Source organism: Camarhynchus parvulus, chromosome Z, assembly GCF_901933205.1.
Source record: "Camarhynchus parvulus chromosome Z, STF_HiC, whole genome shotgun sequence".
Taxonomy (NCBI): Eukaryota; Metazoa; Chordata; class Aves; order Passeriformes; family Thraupidae; genus Camarhynchus; species Camarhynchus parvulus.
In genome coordinates, this window is record NC_044601.1 from 19,742,537 (window position 1) to 19,763,770 (window position 21,234).

Sequence of the window (21,234 nt, forward strand, 5' to 3'; positions counted from 1 at the left end):
GAAGAAATAACTGATCATGAGTAGTAGCAGAGAAATATTACAGAAAATAGTAAAAACCCCAAGTAAATTACGAATCAAAAGTTACTTTTCAACATTCTGCTGTATCCTAAATGGAGTCAAAGTGCAAAGTTGTATGCATAGTGTGACTCTCAGACCATTCTCACAACCATGACACCCCCAAAGCATGAAGGACCACATCCAACTGTTTGCAGTATCAGAACTCAAATAAATTACTGCCACCAATGACTCTGTCCTGATCCTAAACGCAGACTTCTGTTTTCATTTTGGTACTGAAAAGAGACACCTTCCTCCATTACAGCAGCTTTTTTCAAGTGTGTCCAGGTAAATAGTCTCATTTCAGTTTATTTGTGATAGTGGAAAAAAAAAGTTTCATTGATATTAAAAACCTATTAAATTAGTGACTTTACAATGCATTTTCTTAATCATTTAACTGTGCAATGTCATCGTATCTCTGAGACATTTATTTGCGAATAGCAAAATATATTGAGAAAAAGTAAAGGAACAATACTTGGCCTGATGTTGCAGGAAGATTTTTCTCAATAGTAGTGCCAATTTAAGCAGCTTCCAAACAAAAAACAGAAAAGGAAAGAGATTAGACTGGTATGGTGCATATGGGAAATACCACCTCCTCAAACTAAGTGTCTTTCTTACAGCTGTGATGAACATCTTTGGAGCATTAGTTAGGTTATTTGTGCTACATGTTGTGCATTTTATATAGACCCTTGATATGTTATTCTTCCCTTTAGCTTAAAAGGGGACCTATATAGACACTACTAACACAGTTAGGGGTACAAAATACCTGTCTGAAACTAACACTTCCACCCAGAGGACATCTGCATTTTGCTTCATTCTGAAATGGGAGACAGGAAGAAAAGAGAGAGGTAAGAGAGAGCTTCAGCTGGATGGTAAATTAATCAGTGCTGCAGCTAATGATTGTGCCTGCACAGCGACGTAGGACCCTGCACACTGAGCTCAGCAGCACTCGTGGCTGGGTAGGCAAAGTCTGGTTGTGTGCGAGCCTGAGGGGTGACCCAGCTCTTCCTGTGGCCAAGGAAGGGGGCAGCAGGCTCAGGAAGGGCCCTCTGTTGAGTAAATAGGAGGCTAGCAGCTCGGGCATACTCCTGACCACACACAGTCTGCGTCTTCCCTGCCAGGTAAGGATTCACAAGAAGTTTTTTAAGCTGTCCCAAAATTCCTGGTGATTCAACAGCTGTTTATTTAGATTTGAACTCAATTACTGCACTTGCATTTCACAAACCTTTAAATCAGGAGCAGTCTCACACTGGCACCACTGAGCTGGGCTTTCATTCATACAGAGCTAAGAAAATTACCAGAGCAATTATCTATATACTCAATCTCTAACAGTTTACAAGTATCTTAGCATGAGGAACTCTGGTTATGATGAGGTTATCTTGTACTATTTCTGTAAACCAAAAATAAAATTGTTTCAATTTCCTCAATTTGCCAGTGCAATATAAATCCTGCATTCCAACCAAAGTGTTAGGAAACCTTCAGGTAACCATACCAAGCATACCAAGCATAAAACTTCAAAGCAGGAATAAATTTATATTCAAAATCAGGAGAAATAGCAAAAAGGTGAAAGCATAAAACATAAATTTGACAATGTATCTATCATTTAATGCAACCTAAAGGTCTTTTATTTCCCCTTTCCTTTCTGTAAGCAGTTATCAATGAAGAAATAAATGAAAATATGCAGCTGGGTTGCTTAATGTTATTGTACACAGATTATTACTTTTGCTTAACATAAACAAGAGCCCCAGAAATCTATTCTGCTGTCTGAATTACAGTCAAATATACTATACCATTTAGATCAGGGATGGAACCATCTTAGTTTATAAAATGAGCACCACATTTACATTCCATGACCCTGATGGAGTTGGTAGATGTAGCTGCTAAACCATGCTCAATAATATTTTAACATTCATAGCAGTCAGTCTCCAATGACTGGATAAAAGTGATACCACATTCTCCTTTAAAAAGGATGAAAAGAAGGCCCCCAGGAACTACTAGTAGGTCAGCTACGCCTCAGTGCCCAGTAAGAGCATGGAACAGATCCTCCTGGAACTTATGCTGAAACTTATGAATGCCAGAGAGTTGATTAGAGACAGCCAGCCTGGCTTCACAAAGGGAAAATTGTGCCTGACTAAGACAGTGGCCTCCTACCATGGAGTGAGAGAGCTACAGAGAGAGCCTCAGCTTCTGTAATGCCTTTGGCACACGGTATCCAAGTACAACTTCCTCACCTCTAATTTGGAGAGACATGGGTTTGATGGATAGATGGACAAGGAATTGGCCATGTCCAATGAGTTACAATCAGCAGCTCAGTCTCCAAGTGAAACTCAGCAATGAGTGGTGTCCCTCAAGGATGTATACTGCAACCAGAAGCATTTAATATCTTTGTCAAGGACATAGATGATGGGATCAGGTGCAAGCTTTCACATGACACCAAGCTGAGTAGTTAATTTGCTGGAGGGATGGAATGCCATCCAGAGAGATCTTGGGACAGGCTGTGGTGTGGGCCCACATGAACACCATGAAGTTCAACATCAAGATCCTGTGTCTATGTGTCAGAGCAATGCCCAGGATCCATACAGACTCGAATATCGAGAGCAGCCCTGCAGAGAAGGACTTGGCATACTGGAGGATAAACAATTTGACATAAACTGGCAATGCTCACTTGCAGACCAGAAAATCAGTCATATCCTGGGCTGCACAAAAAGTCTGGCCGGCAGAGTAAGGGAGGCGATCCTCCCATGGACTTCATTGTTGGGAGAATCCACCTGGAGTACTGTCTTCACTGGGACAAAAATGACATGAACATGTTCAGTGCGTCCAAAAAAGATCATGAAAATAGCCAAGGGCCTGGGCCACCCTCTTCTGTGAAGTAAGGCTGAGAGAGAGTTTGGATTCTTCATCCTGGACAACAAGTGGCTGCAGGTAGACTTTCTTACGGCCTTCCAATACATACAGGAGGCTTATAAGAAAAATGTAGATTGTTTTCCAGGGCCTGTAGTGACAGGACAAGGGGCAAATGAGAAAACATCAATTTAGATTGAATAGAACGAGGACATTTTAAACAATGAGAGTAGTGAGACAGCGCAACAGGCTGCCCAGAGAAGTTGTGGATGCCCACCATACATGATTGTATTTGGTTTATGTGGCAAACTAAGAGTGGAGGATGCCTCCATGTAGGAGTAGCTGCTGGCAAAGGCTGAGCCCATCAGAAATGTTGGTAGCACCTCTGGGATAACAGACTTAAGACAGGGTAAAAACTACTGCATAAAAGCAGCTGGGAGAGAGGAACAATAAAATGTGAGATACCAAGGTCAGTGAATAAGTAGCGGAAGGTAGTGTTCCAGATGCTGTGGCAGACATTCCCCTGAAATCACAGGAGAATACCATAGTGGAGCACATATCACAGACATCCAGCTTTCAGCCCACAGAAGACCTCACACTGGAGTGTGTGGAGTGCCCTGAAGAAACCTGCAGCTTGTGGAAAGACAGTGCTGGAACAGGGTCCTGGCAGGAACTAATTCTTGTGGAGAGGAGACCACATTGGAGCAGGTTTTGTAGCAGGAACTGTGACCCTTTGTGAGACCCATGCTGGAGCAGTCTGCTCCTGAAGGATTCTGTCTCATGGAAAGGATGCATGCTGGTGCAGTCCATGAAGAATGCTGGTCCTTTGGAAGAATTCACACTGGAGAAGTTCACAGAGGACTGCCTTCCATGGGTTGGACCCCACGCTGGTGCAAGCATGAAGAGGATGAGGAGGGAACAGCAGAGACATTCTGTGATAACCTGTCAGGTTACAATGTAAGATGGACCCAAAAGTATGTATTCTTTCATCAGCTTCATAAGCTGTTAAAACCAGGTAGGGCAGTGCTCCTTATCTACTTCATGACTCATCCCTGATAACTCCAGGGGATATCTTCTGCTAACGAGCCACTGAGTCTCACTGCAAGACTGATAAAATTACATCGTCCATTGTGAGATGCTCCACCCAGCAGGAGGATCCAAGGATTCCTACCTGGATATAATCGGAAGTTTGGAACATAACAGGCAGCTTTATCCACTGAATTCCCGGAGGACAAGAGCTCCACAACCACCACTGGATCTTCGGAGGAAGATCAAGCCCTTCTACAGGATCACTGCTTCACAGAACCACATCTATCACTTCCAGAGGACTGCAGCCACCATTTAATCAGATGCTACCAACACCCAGATGCACAGGGTGTCAGGTCGCATTGAGACTCTGTCAGTGTTTCTGTAATATTGCATGTACTTTGATTTTCCTATTAAATTGTATTTCTGACTTGGGATCTCCCACTGGTTTGCCTTCAAACTGGTACCTGAATACAAACCCCATCGTCCCCCATCCCCCTGTCATTATCAAGGTGGTAAAGCAAAGCACTCAGGAGTGAAGTTGAGACTGTGGAGAGGGAGGAGTGGGGAAAAGGTGCTTTTAGATTTGTCCTTGTTTCCCATCATCCTGTGCTTTTTGATTGGCAATAAATTAATATCACCAAGAAGAGTCTTTTTTTCCTACTACACTAATTGGTGAGTGGTGTCCATCTCCCTAAACCACAAGTTTCTTGATGGAGTAGGATTGACAGAGTGGCTTGGTGGGCACCTGATGACCAATCAATGTCAACCCATCACAACGAGCCTTGGGACAACCTGATCTAGTGGAAGGTATCCCTACCTACGACAGGGAGATTGGAACTGAATGACCTTCCAATCTCCCTTCCAACCAAAACCATTCTAGGATTCCATGATATTGGAGAAATGTAGTTTCCTTTTCTCATGTACAAATGTAACATAAAAACAAACCAACAAACCAACAAAAAAACCACAAAAACAACAAACAAAAAACCAATCAACCAAAGCCAAACAAAACAAAGGAAAATAAAGTAAGAACCCAAACACACTTCCTCCACTCTCTTTCCCTTACTTACTCATATATTTGCCTTTAAATCAAATTCCTGTCTTTCTATCTTTTTTTTTGATTATTACATTTTGGTTAATTTTGCTGAAATGGATGACAAGGATCTGGACTACAAACAGTGGCTTTCTAAATGAGGTACATTTGTAAGTGCATCATTTTAACAGCCTTCTTGCTACCATTACTATTAGTCACTTTTCTGCACTGGATTAGAACCAGAGGCCTAACATGAATAATATAATTTGCTAATACAGATGCTATGCAGCTGCTCTTACCAGAGCAGGCTAATGATAAAAGGTGAAGATCAGGTATTTCTAAACTGTGTATGAAGAGATACGAGCAGAGCACTAGAGTAACCATGAATTCTCTTGTTGATCTGGGTTCTGGCAACAAATCTTTGTCCTCTTACTTGTTAAAGCAGGGAGTATAACTGCGACCTCAATCACTTGTGATGATTTTTTATTTAATGTTCAGCATCCCCTGAAAGAACAGCCTGTGAAAGCAGGCAGCCTGAGCTGTTCAGCAGTGAGTAACCTAACCCACCAGTATGCAGCAACAGCCACAATGGGAGGGACATGGAAAGGTTACATCTATTATGTTTTACAGTTTTACTAAACTGAGTATAGAAACAGATACCAGGACATAATCTGGCATATAACAGTAATGTAAAGAAAGTTGCCCATAAAAAGGTATTCACTACAGATTGGCTTATTGTCTTGTAATATTTTGGGCATTTGCCATATTCTGCTTTAATAAAAATTCAACAGTACAATAGGTAGAAAAAAATTTCTTTCCAAAAGGAATTTGCCAGTGAATAAAGCATCTGGAATGTTTTAAAATGAATCAGGAGTCCCAAATGCTAACAGGAAAACCAGGACCTTTGTGAAAAAAAACTATAAAACTATGAAACATGGAAGGAGATGGTGGCACACTTTAACCTGAAAATTGAATTAATAAAATCTCTTACAGGAGATTTAATTTATGTATTCAAGTCTATTTTTTATCAAACATTGAACATATGAACAACTCCATTGCACAAAAAGCAGAAACACTGGCAGTAGGAGTAGTGTTATGAGAAACAGAGAAATATACAGGACCAGTGCCTCCTATAAAAACACTAAAAATGTAGAAAGTATTTTCGTTTGTAATTAGGCTGATTTATTTGTGACACTAAGGATCACTGCTGCCTATAAATCCCTAGAAGTCTTTCTATCTTTTTCTGTACACTACCACATCACACCTATTGATAAAATCAAGCTGTACTGGGAAATGGCTCCTCGTGAAAAAGGCAAAGGTGAGAGAAACAGGTTTTCTACAACTGAAATCCATTTGATTAAAAAAGTAAACTTAAAATGTTGGTGTCTAAGGCTAGCACTACAGCACATATGCTCATTCAGGACAAAACAGGAGAGAAGCAACCCAGAAATGAAACTAATTTATTAATTTTGTCTACAAGTAATTTTTACTGCCTGAAGGAGAGAAATCAAGTTTTCATTCCAAGCTTTTTAGAGAGATTTCCTTTATAAAACATCTGATTTTTATTCTAGATTCAACCTATCTAAACATTCCCTTAAATGAAGTAAAAGGAAGTGCGGCTTATGACAAGAGTATTGCTTTTTATATCAGGACTGAGATATCTAAGGTTATCTCAACTTGAACAAATAAAGTAAGATGTGTACTTACCGATATATCATCACTAAAATCTATTTCATCCAAATCAAGGTATTCAGGAGCTTCCATTATTCTCTTATGGACATTTTGGGTGAGTCAGCACATTAGTAAAGACCTAATTAAGAAAAGAGAAATGTGTTGTCTTTAGAGAGCCAGAATCACACAGAAGAGTTTCCATATAGTTGCTACAATACTGAAACATTTAACTTGAATAGTAAAGTACTAATAAAGTACTAACTTGATCTTAGAAGATAAATACGATTTACCACCTCTACTCTGCATATTGTAAAGCAGACATTCCAATTTTCTGGGAGAACAGCTAAGTGCTACTTGAAGTAGAAGTACAAAATACTTGGTTCAGCATCACTCAGTCCCTCCAGAAGTTCAATACTGGTATAAAGACCTAAGCTATTGAACACCCTCATGACCTCGCAACCATAGCTTTGTTAATGACGTGCCTTCTCATGAGAATGAGACATTTACTCACAGCAACTCCTGTTACTCTAGTTTTCCTCTGCCCAAGATGCCAGAAAAAAACTGAGATTCCTGCTGTGCACAGACGATAAAGTCCTATCACACCTTATCTCTGCTTACAAGCAGACTAACACACAATGCAGCCAGCGCTTTACAGATTAATGGTTTACCACCCCTCAGGCTCTGAGTGCACATCAACAAATTCAATACCAGAATTATATCACATGCACTAATTATCAGGGGCATTAACCATTTTCTTACAGTAAGAAAAGAAAAAGAAGAGCAAATTCTCTTGCAAAGCAAGAAATTCGTCTGGAAAAGTCAATATTAGATCTGAATAAACTGAAGCGTCAACAGTCAGAAGACCAAAGACAATAAACCCCTCACTGTCAATCCTAACTACAATGAAGGTGTGTGTTATCACTACAGACAAGCACCACAGAAGTAAAAGTAGAAAAGGAAGGTATTTTAAAGGAAGCTGAAAAACAAAAGCACAATGCATTTTTCAATAATGTGAGTCACCACATAAGGATTAAGTATTATTATAGGAGAAAATTAAATCCTCCAGTACTTGTACATAGCAAAGGAAACACCCTAAAAAAAAAAAGACATAAACCCAACTTATTCCTATGACAACTACCAAGAAATATGTTTATGAATAATGAAATCAGCTGTGTAGGCCTAAATAAAATCACTGTGTGAAACTTCCACATGCATTTAAAAATGTCCTAGCATACGGGGTCTGAAAAAAAAAGCTTTTCTGTAAGTGTCAGACAAAACCTCAGTAACTGATCTCCCTAATAATACACTATCCAAGCACAAAGCTGACCTTAATACACCTGTTCTTGAGAAGCTATTAGAAAGAGAACCAGTAGGCAAAACTCCAGTAATACCCTAAAACAGACAGAAAAGCAAATTTTTGTTTCTCACCAAGTTACTGAAGCTCTATCAGCATCATTTTCTCATTAAGTGAATGTTCCAGTTTTGGCTGGGGTGGAATTAATTTTCTTCACAGCAGATAGTACAGGGCTGGGATTGGGACTTGTGCTGGAAACAGAGTTGATAATTTGGGGAGGCAATGCTTTCATTACTGCTGAGCAGGGCTTACATAGAGATAAAGACACTTCTGCTCCTTACCTCTCCCCACCTGTGAGCAGGCTGGGGGGCTAAAGGAGTTGGGACAGCCAGGACAGAGGATCCCAACTAACTCAATGAGATATTCCACAGCAGATGACATCAGGAGCTGCATAGAAAGATGGAAGAAAGGAAAAGGAGGGTGTTTGGAGTGATGAAGTTTGTGTCTTCCAGGTCAGCAATATGCATGATAGGGCCTTGCACTCCAGGAGATGGCTGGCCTGCTCACGTAAAATGGTGAACTAATTCCTTTTTTTGCTCTGCTTGTATGCACACCTTTTGCCCTTCCCTACTAAACTGTCTTGACCTCAACCCAAGGTTTTTCTCACTTCTACTCTCCAAGCAACTGTGTGGTAACACTGTGGAGGACAGCAGCATGTAAGACAACCTCAACTACCTACAATTTTCTCTCACTGTGACTGTTAGACTTGAGTGAAGCAGTGGGAAAAGGCTACAGAAAGGTAAAACCAGAAGTGTCTGTATTGTGACACTCATCAGAAGCTTTTTATTTTGCACATTACTAAATGCTAAGTTTATGGTCAGAGGGACCCACTAAAATCAGGCAAAAGCCTGATTATGAAAGGAAATAGCGTAAAAAGGCATGACACATTCAAGTCTACAAATTTCTGCACTGCAGATTCTCCTTTACAGAAACACAAAGTGTCAGTATATTTTTTAAAGATTTATGTATTTCGTAGACATTTCAGCTAAATTGTGCACCGGTAATGTATTGCAGTGATTGGCAAGGCAAGGTTTTGGTAGTGGTAGAGTTACAGGGTTGGCTTCTGAGAGAAGATGCTAGAAGTTTCTGCTGTGTCTGATGGAGCCAGTTCCAGACAGAGCACTCCAAGACAGTTACATTGCTAATCAGACCTAAGCCTGACAGTGGTGGCACCTCTGGGATAACAGTTTTAGGAGAGGGAAAAAGTCACTGTGCAACAGCAGCCAGGAGAGGGGAGTTAGAATATGAGAGCAATGGCCCTGCAGACACCAAGGTCAGTGAAGGAGTGGGACAAGGTGGTCCAGGTGCCAGAGCTGGAATTCCCCTGTAGCCTGTGGTGAAGGCCATGGCAGGGCAGCTGTGTGCCTGCAGCCTAGGAGGAGCCTGCGGAAGTCCCCAAGTCAGAGCAGCTGGAAGCCCAAAGGAGGCTGTGATCCCACAGAAAGTCCATGCTAGAGCAGGGTCTTTATCGCTGTGACCACTGACACCAGCTCAAACCAAATGATTATTAGTTTTTGAAGCAAGACAAAGGCTGACCGTCTATGCCAAATGTATTTGACAAATTTTAGCTCTATATGCCAGCTACCAGAGGGTGGCTGGGCACCAGAACAGGCTTCCCAGAGAAGTGGTCACAGCACCAAGCCTGACAGAGTTCAAGGTTTATTTGGACAATGTGCTCAGACACATGGTGTGACTCTTGGGGCTTTCTGTGTAGAAGGCTGGATTCTATGATCCTTTTTTGGTCCTGTTCCAACTCAGAATATTTGCATGATTCTGTATGTACCGTCCTAGACAAGCGAAAGGATTGTGTTACTACATAAGCTGATAGATGTATGAAGAAGAAATGAGCATTAAAACATAAGTTTAAAGGTTGAAAACATAAATGGACCATATAACATAGAAATATTATGAAATCAAATCAAAGCTCCAATGAGTTTTTGTTTTTCACTGGAATTAAACGGATTAAAATCTGCCCACCCACTGTATTTAAAAGTCAACAGAAGAGATAAATAAAGCTACTTTAAACATGTCATGTAAGGAAGAATCAAGAAGTGATCCAGAGTTTTTATTTTCTACTAAGACTAAAGTCATTCAGTTAAAATTAAATTACAAAATGTTTTTAAAATAAAATTTTGAAATAGTTTTTTAAAAGTAAAATTAAGTAGCCACTTTAAAAATGATTAATTAAAAACTCCAGTAAAAAAAAAACTCCACAGCTTTAGTAATATAACTATTATTCCTGATTACCACATATCTCAAGATTTAGAACAGAAAGGTTTCAATCTTTCAAACTTATTTTTTCATTCCAAATTGGAAGAAGCCATTGAAGCAAAGAAATTCGCTGTATCCATGCACAGCTGACAAAAGGACTTCATTCCACCTGGTGATGTACAGAACCCATGAAGTCAGTCCACAGTCCTGCATCCTTACTTCCCCAAAATGTTACAATCTGTCTTCAAAACTTAAGACTATGAAACATGTAAAGGCTGAACAGGAAGTTAATAACCAAAACAAAGACATTTTCTCTATGGAAAGCTCTCTGAAAACAGTATTCAGTTATATGAAAAGAAAGGGCAAGAGATTAATGAATTCACTTTGCTACAAAATTTTCATTTTTTTCTTAACAAAGTAAAACTGAACAGCATCTCAATTCAATTATTATGACTAAATAAGATTTCTCATGACTATACTTGGAGTTTTATGCAAGAGGTGTACTTTTTGGATACAATTTAATACAGTAGAACTCCACCATGCATAATCCAAACCATATGGTAAAGATGGTACTCAGAGTGACCATTCTGAGAGCTTTGTGATGGCTGAATCCAGCACAATACGAGAAGCAGAAACAATCTGAATAAGATTCACAGGAGGATCATAAGCACAACTGGTCAAATTCAAGGTAGGAATAACTGCAACCAAAATTACAGCTGCTAGCAGTGGCTGACATGAGATGAATAATGTGCTTCCAGTACAAACATCAAAGCAATACAGACGACTGTCTCTAACTTGTCAGCAGAAATGTCTGACATTTAACCCATAAATGTTCCTAACTGTATTTTGGAAGCTAGTAATTTAATATTCCACAAAATTTTAACCCCAAAAAGGGCATTTCCTGTCTGGCAATTTGACTTGCAGAGTGACTTATGCACACACATGTATGTTTTATACAGGTTAATGAAATTCGGTTGGCTCTCAGAATTCACAACTAAAAGAAGAAAACCACATAAACATCACCCATATGTACTCGGGGAAAAAAAGTATCTTTTTACAATTTTGTGATCCAGTTCACCAGGTGAAATCGAGCTAAAAACTACTACAAAGAAATGGGGAAATACTAGGATTATCAGTACAATAACATATTGCATATGTTGCATTGCAACAGATAGTACTAGTATTTGGAACCAAACTCCTCCTTTTCAAACACTGTTTTTACAAAACAGATTTCCTCTGCTGTTTTCCTTCCCAACTAAAACTACACACCTGAGCACAAATCCTGTTGCTAACATTCAGTACAATCAGATGAATTAGGGAAAAAGTGACAAAAAGAGCAATTTCTAGAATAATACTAATATTACTAATAGTAGTAGCAATGAAGTATTAGATGCAGTGAACGAATCCACCAACCCCTACAAACGCTGAAAACCCACTCCGGTTTGATGGTACATATTGCCAAGATGTAATGTTTACAGTTGTTCACTGTAGATTTAGTTTCTAACGTAGATCAAGCCTTGGATTTTTCTCTCCATGAAGTCTCAAACAGTCACACCACCAGCAATCCCCAGGGCCTGGTGTGCCTTTTGAGGATGAAGTAGACTCAATGCAGGAATGGCAGGAATGCTTTAAGAGTCAGATCAGCCCCATCACATTACCCATACTAGTGCTCATAGGCAAGAACAAGGCCCTACAGGTGAGCATCTGCTGTCAGGCAATTAACTGAGTGAATGAGCAGACTGACACAGGTTCAGCCTGTGCAGACATCAGGTTCAGCCTCTTGTTCTGACTGCTCAACGCAAAACTGTGGAACAAAACAGCCCAACTGATTTGCAGAGACGCCTTTGCCACAAGCCTGTAGTGAATTCAGTAGTTTTGAGAGCAAACTGATCCTTTTAGACGAAAACAGTCTCAGTGCAGCATGTGAAAGGCTAAATCCAAGAGGGAGCACAGGGAAAATGGCCTTTACTGAGCCCAAATAAAACATGTAATTGAAAATACATAATTTTAATTATTTATGGATACATAAAAACCAAGAACAAATAACAATAAATATCTGCTGTCAATTAAATCTTTATTTCAGTTGTAACTCAAAGAAATTCTGCTAAATGCCACATGGGATTTTATTTTCCACAAGTCAGAACTACTTTAACAAAATATTTGGGGATTTACTTAAACTTTCAATCAAATATAAAGCGTATCAGATGTAAAATACTTCTATGTTTCCTTTAGCACAGTTAATATTAAAGATTTAGGCTTTAAATGCCAGAATGCCACGACAGTTGCTTTTTAATTAGGGGATAAGGTTACATTTTTCAATTATAGGTCTAAGATAACAAAATAAACATATGGTCATTTCCTAAGCATCAGGAGCTATAGTAGCTCAAGATGAACAAAATCTGTGGGCTGAAATGAAAGACACTACATCTTTAATTTAAGCACACAGCATGCATTTCAACTAATGCTTGAAATATAGTAAGCATCTGACTTTTGTTGCCTACCATTAAGAAATATGAAGATCATAACCCCAAATTTCTTCACTTTCAAACAAACACAACAGTGTAACATTACATTATGTTAAATCTATTCAGCATGCAATGAAAAGCCCAGCACACAATTAAACTCTACTGTTGAGGAAGGGATGTCAGCACTAGGAAATGCCCAAAACTGAATTCAGTTCCTCCATCCTCATATTCTACTGTAACACGTAAGCTCTACCAAAAAAATTAATTTGGCCTTCCACCTCTATTTAATACACAACGTGCAGAAAGTAGTACAGTAAGTCCATGAGCACTGGCACAGCTGGGGGATGTGAGAACCGGACTGCTGAATGAAGGCAAGAAACCTTAGCTGCTCTGGGCTACACTACCACCTCTCTAGCTATCCCATAGTTTCTTATGCTCCCTGGTACCTGGCTGTGCGTTGTCTCCTATTAAAGATTACATGTTCTTTGAGACAGGGATCGCATGGTCACTCTACATTTGTCTGGCTTTTCCTATAGCTGGTGTCCTTGTCCATTAACAGAGCTTTGTGGTGCAAGAGTAATCCAGCTAAATATAAACATAATGCAAATACACTGGAGTGGGCCCTGAAAGAGGGCACATTTGAAGCTTTGTAGACAACATGCAATATTTTATTTACTAAATACAGACGGTGCCTTTGCAGGTGATAAATGCCAAAGTCATCAAACACATGAAAACATCAAACACACAGGAAGCATACAGTTTCATTAGAATAGAAAAGAATAGTCTAGTTGGAAGGGAACTACCATGATCATTCAGGTATTTTTGAGTAATTGTTTAAATTTAACCCTACACATACATGCATTCTTAGAAGACCTCAGCTTCCAACTCATATTTCTATTATTTCCATCATCTCTAAAGGGCAAATTACATGGATATAATCAATAAATTTTTAAGCCGTGATTTTAGAAATATAAAGAGTGACAATGAAGCTCAAATGGAGATTTATTTCCTTTGCAAGCATACTACTTTAACTTCATGCATTCAAATAAAATGGCAACATGATACATGGTTAGACTATGTCGGTATTTTAAAGACATATAAGGGTTTGTGATAATATAATGTACTCTGAACTGCGTTGAGCAACCAATTTTTGTTACCCCCTATATTTACCGAAGTATTTTTTCTGATTATACAATGCAACATTTTTTTCTACAGCTTGTTGTTGAAATTACATATCAAGTCAGATCTTAAACATAAAAATATAAAGGGAAGGCTCAATAGGAGTGGTAGGAGATATTAAAGAGTTAAGATGAATTTTAAATAACAATATATTAGAAAAAAAAAAGAAGTAACAGAGAAGCTGAAAAATTATGTGATTTATTTCAGTGAAGGAATGTATTCTGCAACTAAGATTACCTAATCCCTTATCACATTTATTCAGGAATAGTCCTGAGTTTAAAAGTTCACAACAGAAATTCATAATAGTATGATACCTCTAAGGCAAGTAAAAATAAAGGCACTGCTTTTAATCACCACTCAAGTACTATCAGCACACAAGCTACACAGATAGAACAGGAAGACAGAAGTCAGCAAAGCACAATTTTCCAAAACCAAAAGATGCCGTTTGCAAAATTTTACTTCAGAAAAATTCTGTATTCCAGATATACAGAAACAATCCACCTACAGCCCTGAACAGTCCCAAACACTAAGGCCGGTTCTGTTCTTAATGAAGCCAGCACACATTTTGAGGACTGGTTTGAGATAAGAACAAATGTATTTATTCTTGGCCAAATGTAGCTGAACTTCTCCTGGATATATATACCCAGACCTTGAGAACACATGTTCTTCCATATTGGTTGCATATAAAGGGCAGGACCATCCCACCCTGCTCTGCACTGGGGCAACCTCATCTTGAGGCCACAATATAAGAAGGATCTAAAACTGTTAGAAAGCATTCAAAGGAGAGGTATGAAGATGGTCAAGGGCCTTGAGAGGAAGCCATAGGAGGTGCAGCTGAAGTCACTTGGTCTGTTCAGGTTGGAGAAGAGGAGACTGAGGGAAGATCTCATTCCAGTTCTTCAGTTTCCCTGTGAGAGGAAGCAGGGGCAGGCACTGATCTCTTCTCTGAGGTGACCAGTGACAGGACTCAAGAAAATGGCATGAAACTCCTCCAGGGGAGGTTTAGGTTCAATATCAGGAAAAGGTTTTTCAACCAGAGGGTGGTTGGGCACTGAACAGGCTCCCCAGAGAAATGGTCACAGCACCAAGCCTGACAGAGCTCAAGAAGTATTTGGACAGTGTCACAGACATCTTTTATGAAAAATCCTTTCCTTAGGATTTTTCCTGAGAAGCTGAGAGGCCTCAGGAACAAAATGTAAACAATGGTTATCTGCTGCTGTGGAATGCACCAGGTGGACCTGTGATTGGTCTCATGTGGTTGTTTCTAATTAATTACCAATCACAGTGAACTGGCGTGAACAGAGTCCAAGCCACAAGCCTTTGTTATCATTCTTTCTTTTTCTATTCTTAGCTAGCCTTCTGATGAAATCCTTTCTTCTATTCTTTTAGTATAGTTTTAATATAATATATATCATAAAATAATAAATCAAGCCTTCTGAAACATGGAGTCAGATCCTTGTCTCTTCCCTCATCCTAAGACCCCTGTGAACACGGTCACAGGACAGTGCTCTCAGATACAGGTTGCAATTCTTGGAGCAGTCCTGTGTAGGGCCTGGAGCTGGATTTTGATGATTCTCATGCTTATCTACTGACCCAGGATTTTCTACACTTCTATGATTCTATTATTCAATCCCACGGAGCCTTAAGAGAGATGCACAGTTTGCACAATTTCTGCAGCCCAGAAAGCCAAACATGTCCAAACCAAAAGCAGAGTGACCACCAGGTCAAGGGAGGAGATTCTGCCCTTCTATTCTGCTCTCATGAGATTTCAGCTCAAATAGTGTGACCAGTTCTAGGATCCTCAGGACAGGAAAGGACCCGTTGGAGTGGGTCTACAGGAGGGCCATGAAAATAACTAGAGGGAGGGGAAAACTTTTTACAAGGAAAGGCTGAGAGAGTCAGGGGTGTTCAATCTGAAGAAGAGAAGGTCCAAGGAGACCTTACTGCAGCTTTTCAATACTTCAAGGGAGCTTACAAGAAAGATGGGTACAGATTTTTAGTAGGGACTGTAGAGATAGAACAAAACGTAATAGTTGGTTAGTTTAAACTAGAATAGGGAATAATTTTTTTGCAATGTGGGTGGTGAAACACTGGAACAATTTGACAACTTGTCATCTGCCAACTACTCCCGCCAACATTCAAGGTCAGGTTGGACTGGGCTCTCAGCACATACAGATCTGGTTGAAAATATAGATCTGATAGCAAATATAGATCTGGTTGAAGATGTCCCTGCTTATTGCAAGGGATGTAGACTAGATGACCTTTCAAAATCCCTATGATTCTATGATTTTGAAGAAGTCATGTGGAAGTAGGTAATAATATATGGATCACCTACTCTTCTACTTCCGTGAAGTGAATGGAAAATTCGTCACAACTCCAGGCATTTTAACATCAAACATATTTAACTTCTACAAAGACTGACATCTGTAAGATGTGTGTCAGCATATATATAGAGTGAAGATAAAGCATTAGATACAGTTCCTCATGCTTTTGGGTGTTTTTTTAGCACACTGAATAATACGTCAGATAACTTCCTGCAAGTATTACCCTAAGGATGACATCTGAGCTGCAGCAACATACAAGCAAGCTTTGCCATCAATATCTGTGTGTCTAAGACACTACCCACCTTAGCACAAGGAATGTCTGTCTATCTGGCTGCTGGAAGCATCTTCTGGCTTTTTTAGTTCTGGTCCATTTAGTTGTCTCATCAACAACCATTACATTAGTATTAAAAGAGAGTGATTCTACTCCTTCATTTCCAAAATAACACAGCAACATAGCAAGAAGAAACTAATAGTCAGGCTACTGAGTGATCTGACAAACTGAAGAGTTGTTTTTACTGTAACCCAACTAGAAAGGCATCTGCTCACTGCAAACTACCTCAGATTTCTTATTAAAAAAACATTCTTCCCACTCGATAGTTTTATATTCCTTCAATATTTAAGCATAAAGAAATGGGGATTCCAAGCATTCAGCCAGAAATATGCACTTGAGTATTTTGGAGTGAGGCTTAGAAAAATAAAGTTGTTTGTTTCACTTAGCCTTGAAAGAGAAACCTTAGGAGTTGAAAATTAATAGCTTTTATTTCCAAACTACCACAGCATATGATTCAAGCACTGTAAAAAAGTTAATACACTGTCTGCTTCACTTTGATGACGGGATCAAAACAAATAAGAGGTCAACTGATCTGTTCAAGAATATTTAATTGGCTGTAGTTGATTAATTTATGGTTTTATTCCCTTTGAAGTACTACATGGTTCTTTGTTCTTAATATGAAATATCCCACAGTCATGCAAAATTAATATGCTTATCTCATTGCAATCTTGCTTACGTGGCAACTGTTTCAGTTATTTCAGACCAGCTAACTCCTTCTATATGCTTTAGGATTTACTGACATGCAGATCAAATCCAGATCAAACCCTTTGTAAATAATGAATGTACATGTATGTGTAAAAGCAGGGAAAGACAGGGTAAAAATCTCACTAGAAGACAGAGCAAGAATAAATGCTACTCCATTATCATAACTTGTTTCTACAATACCATTGTTGGTAGTGATCTGCCACACTGGACACCCTGTGTTTGGAATGCAACACACAGCTGCTGCCTCAGATGTAGTCCCAGACAAACTGTAAGAAAAGCAGGTGGTGGGATTTACTTCAACATCTAATGTCTTAACTTTTGCACTGGAAGTGGAATTGGGTCTGGCTTTGCCACTTTCCAGTTGTCAGCTGATGCCAGTAGGAAAAGCATTACTTTATTCAGGTACCACACAGACAGGTACAGCTTCTGCTGAGTGTGCTGCAGCAGCACCCTCTCCTCTTCACTGTGACATACTGTAATATTTGCACACAAGGACCACAGAGTAACTTTAACTATTAATGTAATTTCTTTTTTAGTAATTTTCCATATTAAAAAAGAGGCTCTACCTGTGAGGGGAGATTAAATAAAACAATGCACTATTCATTCTTAGCCATTTTTCTGTTAATGGCCATTAAACTAGTCAAACATGGAAAATAGCCTGTAGCTCTACTTAGTTCTACTGCTGCTTTCGTGACACTTACCTAAGATGTGGAGTACTACTTCCTGCCAGCCACTGACCCTACTTGGGCTTGAGGGCTGCTCCCTTCACTTGTTTAAAAATGGTCTTTAAATGGTAATGAACTTCTGCTTCTTCCTTTTTACCGCCCTGTGAATATGTATTTATTGTCATGCTATCTTCAGTTACTATTTGTTCTCAAATTGGATTTGTTGAGTCTTCCCATTAAACATTTTTGTGACAGCATGACTCTAAAATAACAGTGTTTCTGCTTAGCACAGAAAATAACAATTCTCAAATCTATATTACAAGAAAAATAACAATGTCCATTTGAAATTAACTACTTGTAAATTTAAAAACCTGTCACCCAGAGGCATAAGAAATAGCTGCAAATAAAGCAATCTACTTAAAGTGTGAAATTCTTATCATTCATGTATGAAATGGCCACTTCCCACAAAAAAGACCAGAATCATCTCCATGAAATATAATTTACTTCTCAAATGAAATGTTCCTGTAACGTCAAAAAAGACACTTGAGGTAAACACTGCATTTACAAAAAAAAACTGTAACAGCAAAAACTCAATTAAAAATTATTTTCCATCAACAAAAAAATCTATTTTTATAAAAGAGAAAATTAATTTTCTCAAAGAAAAATATTTAAAAATTAGCAAAGATACTTTCAATAGCTTTATATATCCTCAAAAATAGCCAGCAGATAGATCAACATTATCACTCAAAACAGCAGCATGAAAAAGGCTGAAAGGGTTTGCCTGAGTTCATTTAGTTCAAGCCCCTCTGCTCACACAAGGTCAGGTTTAAATCCAGGACTGCACCCATCTGGTTTCTGAATATCTCTAAGAATGGACACTCGAAAATTTCCCTGGGCAACCTGGTCCAGTGTGTGACCAGCCTCACAGTGAAAAAGCATTTCCTTGTTTTTTAGATGGAATTTCATGTGTTTCACTTGGTGCCAATAGCCTCTTGTTCTGTCAGCGTGCACTGCAGAAGTCTTCATGGAGAAGAGCCTCACTCTTCTTCACTCTATCTCAGCCTGGAAGAGAGAAGGCTTAGGGATATCCTTATTGTGGCCTTCTAGTTCCTGAAGGGAGCCTACAAGAATGATGGAGAGAACTATTAATAAGTTAGTGACAGGAGAAGAGCAATGATTTCAAACTGAAAGAGGGTAGGTTTAGATTAGATATTAGGAAGAAATTCTTTAATGTCAGGGTGGTGAAGCACTAGAACAGGTTGAGAAAAGAAGAGGTGGATGCCCCATCCCTGGAATGCCCAAGGCCTAGTTGTATGGGAAGAACTTCAGGTAGTGAAAGTTGTCCCTCCCTGTCACTGGGGGCAGAAAACCATCAAGGTGGAAGAGACCTTTAAGATCATTAAGTACAACCATCAACCCAGCACCACCACAGTAATTCCTAAACCACTAAACCACACGATCCAGTGCCTAATCCAAGATCCCTCTTAAACACCTCCAGGGATGACAACTGCATCACATCCCCGGGCAACTTATCCCAATGCCTGACCCTGCTAACAAGGAAAGAAATTTCTAATATCTAAGCTAAATGTCCTTTGTCTCATTTTAAGGCCATTTCCTCTGGTCCTGTCACTGGAGGCATGGGAAGGGACCAGGCCCACCTCACCACAACCTCCAGAGAGTTGTAGAGACCCATGAGGTTTCCCTCTCTCCTCGAGACTAAACAAACCCATCTCCCTCAGGAGTTCCTCATAAGACATGTTTTCGAGACCTTCCAAGATCCTCACTGCCTGTCACTGGATGTGCTCCAGCACCTCCATGTCCTTTTTAAAGTGAGGGGCCCAGAACTGAACTCCAGGTGTGGCCTCATCACTGATGAGTACAGGAGATGAGCCTGGCTGATCAAACAGCACCCAAGGTCCCCTTCTGCTGAGCAGCTTTCAAGACTCTTCTGCCCAAGTCTGTGGTTCTGCAAGGGATTATTTCAACCCCAATGCAGAATCTGGCATTGGGGTTGCAGCTGAACATCCTGCAGTATCCTCAGCCTGTGGTTCTAGGGATTACTGCAATCGCAATGCAGAATCTGGCACTGGGGTTGCAGCTGAACATCCTGCAGTATCCTCAGCCCACTGACCAAGCCTGTTCAGGTCTCCCTGCAGAGCTTTCCTAGCCTCCAGCAGATCAACACACCCACACAATTTGGTGCCATCTGCAAATTCACTGAGAATACCCTCAATCCCCACATTCAGATCATCAATAAAGATGTTAAACAGGACTGGCCCTAAAACTGAGTCCTGGGGAACATTGCTAGGGACAAAGCAACAACTGGATTCGCTCCATTCACCACAGCTCTCTGGGCCCAGCCCATCCAGCCTGTTTTTTAGTCATTGAAGAATACACCCATCCAAGCCAGCTTTTCTAGGAGGATACTGTGGGAAATGGAATACGCTTTACTGAAGACTAGATAGATGACATCCACAGCTTTCCCTTCAACTTTGTCATAGAAGGTGAATCAGATTGGCCAAGCAGGAGCTTCATTCCATAACTCCAGGCTGGCTGGGCTTGATTCCCTGCTTATCCTGCCTGTGCCATGCAAGAGCACTCAGGATGATCTCTTCCATGACCTTACCCAGGACCAAGGTTAGGATGTGTAGCAGGATGCTCTGCCCTGGAATGTGGTTCAGCCACTGGACAATATCCTTTTTGCAAGGCTCTCAGTAGTGGATTGAGAGGCGGAATCATGGGCTGCTTTTGGTGTTGAATTATGCTAAAACCAGTCTGGTTCACTAAACCCAAATTGACATCCTGATACTGACGCAACTGGAGACATGTGACTGGCAATCAATCACTTTATGCTATAAAAGTCCAGTCCACTCTCATGCGGTTAGGTTGTTCTAACATATTCCTTCTTGCAGTATGTATGAAGTTTCCTCCTCTAAAGTGGGAATGCCCCTTCAAAGATACTCCTCGAGGCTGAAAGAGATCTGCCTACAAGCATTGGTATGGTGAGTTACATCAATCTCTACTTAATAATTGTTTCTTTTTGCTAGTTTTAATATAATTGCTTTGGTATAGTGAAGTATCCTATCTTATACTATATGCTACTAGTAGTTTTAGATTTTATACTGCATAGTGATTCTGATAAAGATATTTTGTCTGATTATTTGTCATTATAAATAATACATTTTATACATATACATCTGATGTGCCACCTTTAATTCTGTGAGAAAAAATTATTTAAACTGTTGACAAAAGATGGGGGCTAAGACTGGATTCAGCTGCACTCAGGCTCCTCTTATGAGGAGTTTAGAAACCTAGAAGGTCCTTTCTGCACCTCATGTCTCAATGGGACAGCTTCTCTAATAAACTTCA

General features: G+C 39.8%; 1 protein-coding gene across 6 annotated transcripts in view; it reads right to left on the bottom strand.

Annotated features, from left to right (window-relative positions):
- SNCAIP (synuclein alpha interacting protein) overlaps positions 1-21,234 on the bottom strand; it is an 89,487-nt gene that overhangs the window by 46,768 nt on the left and 21,485 nt on the right. For 4 of the 6 annotated variants that reach the window (XM_030969314.1, XM_030969315.1, XM_030969309.1 and 1 more), the window contains exon 2: positions 6,668-6,770. In XM_030969314.1, coding sequence (XP_030825174.1) covers positions 6,668-6,724 — 57 coding nt within the window. In that variant the 5' untranslated portion in view covers positions 6,725-6,770. Of the gene's footprint in view, positions 1-6,667; positions 6,771-8,059; positions 8,177-8,266; positions 8,373-21,234 lie in introns of all 6 variants that reach the window. The other 2 variants (XM_030969313.1, XM_030969312.1) reach the window with 2 other exon arrangements.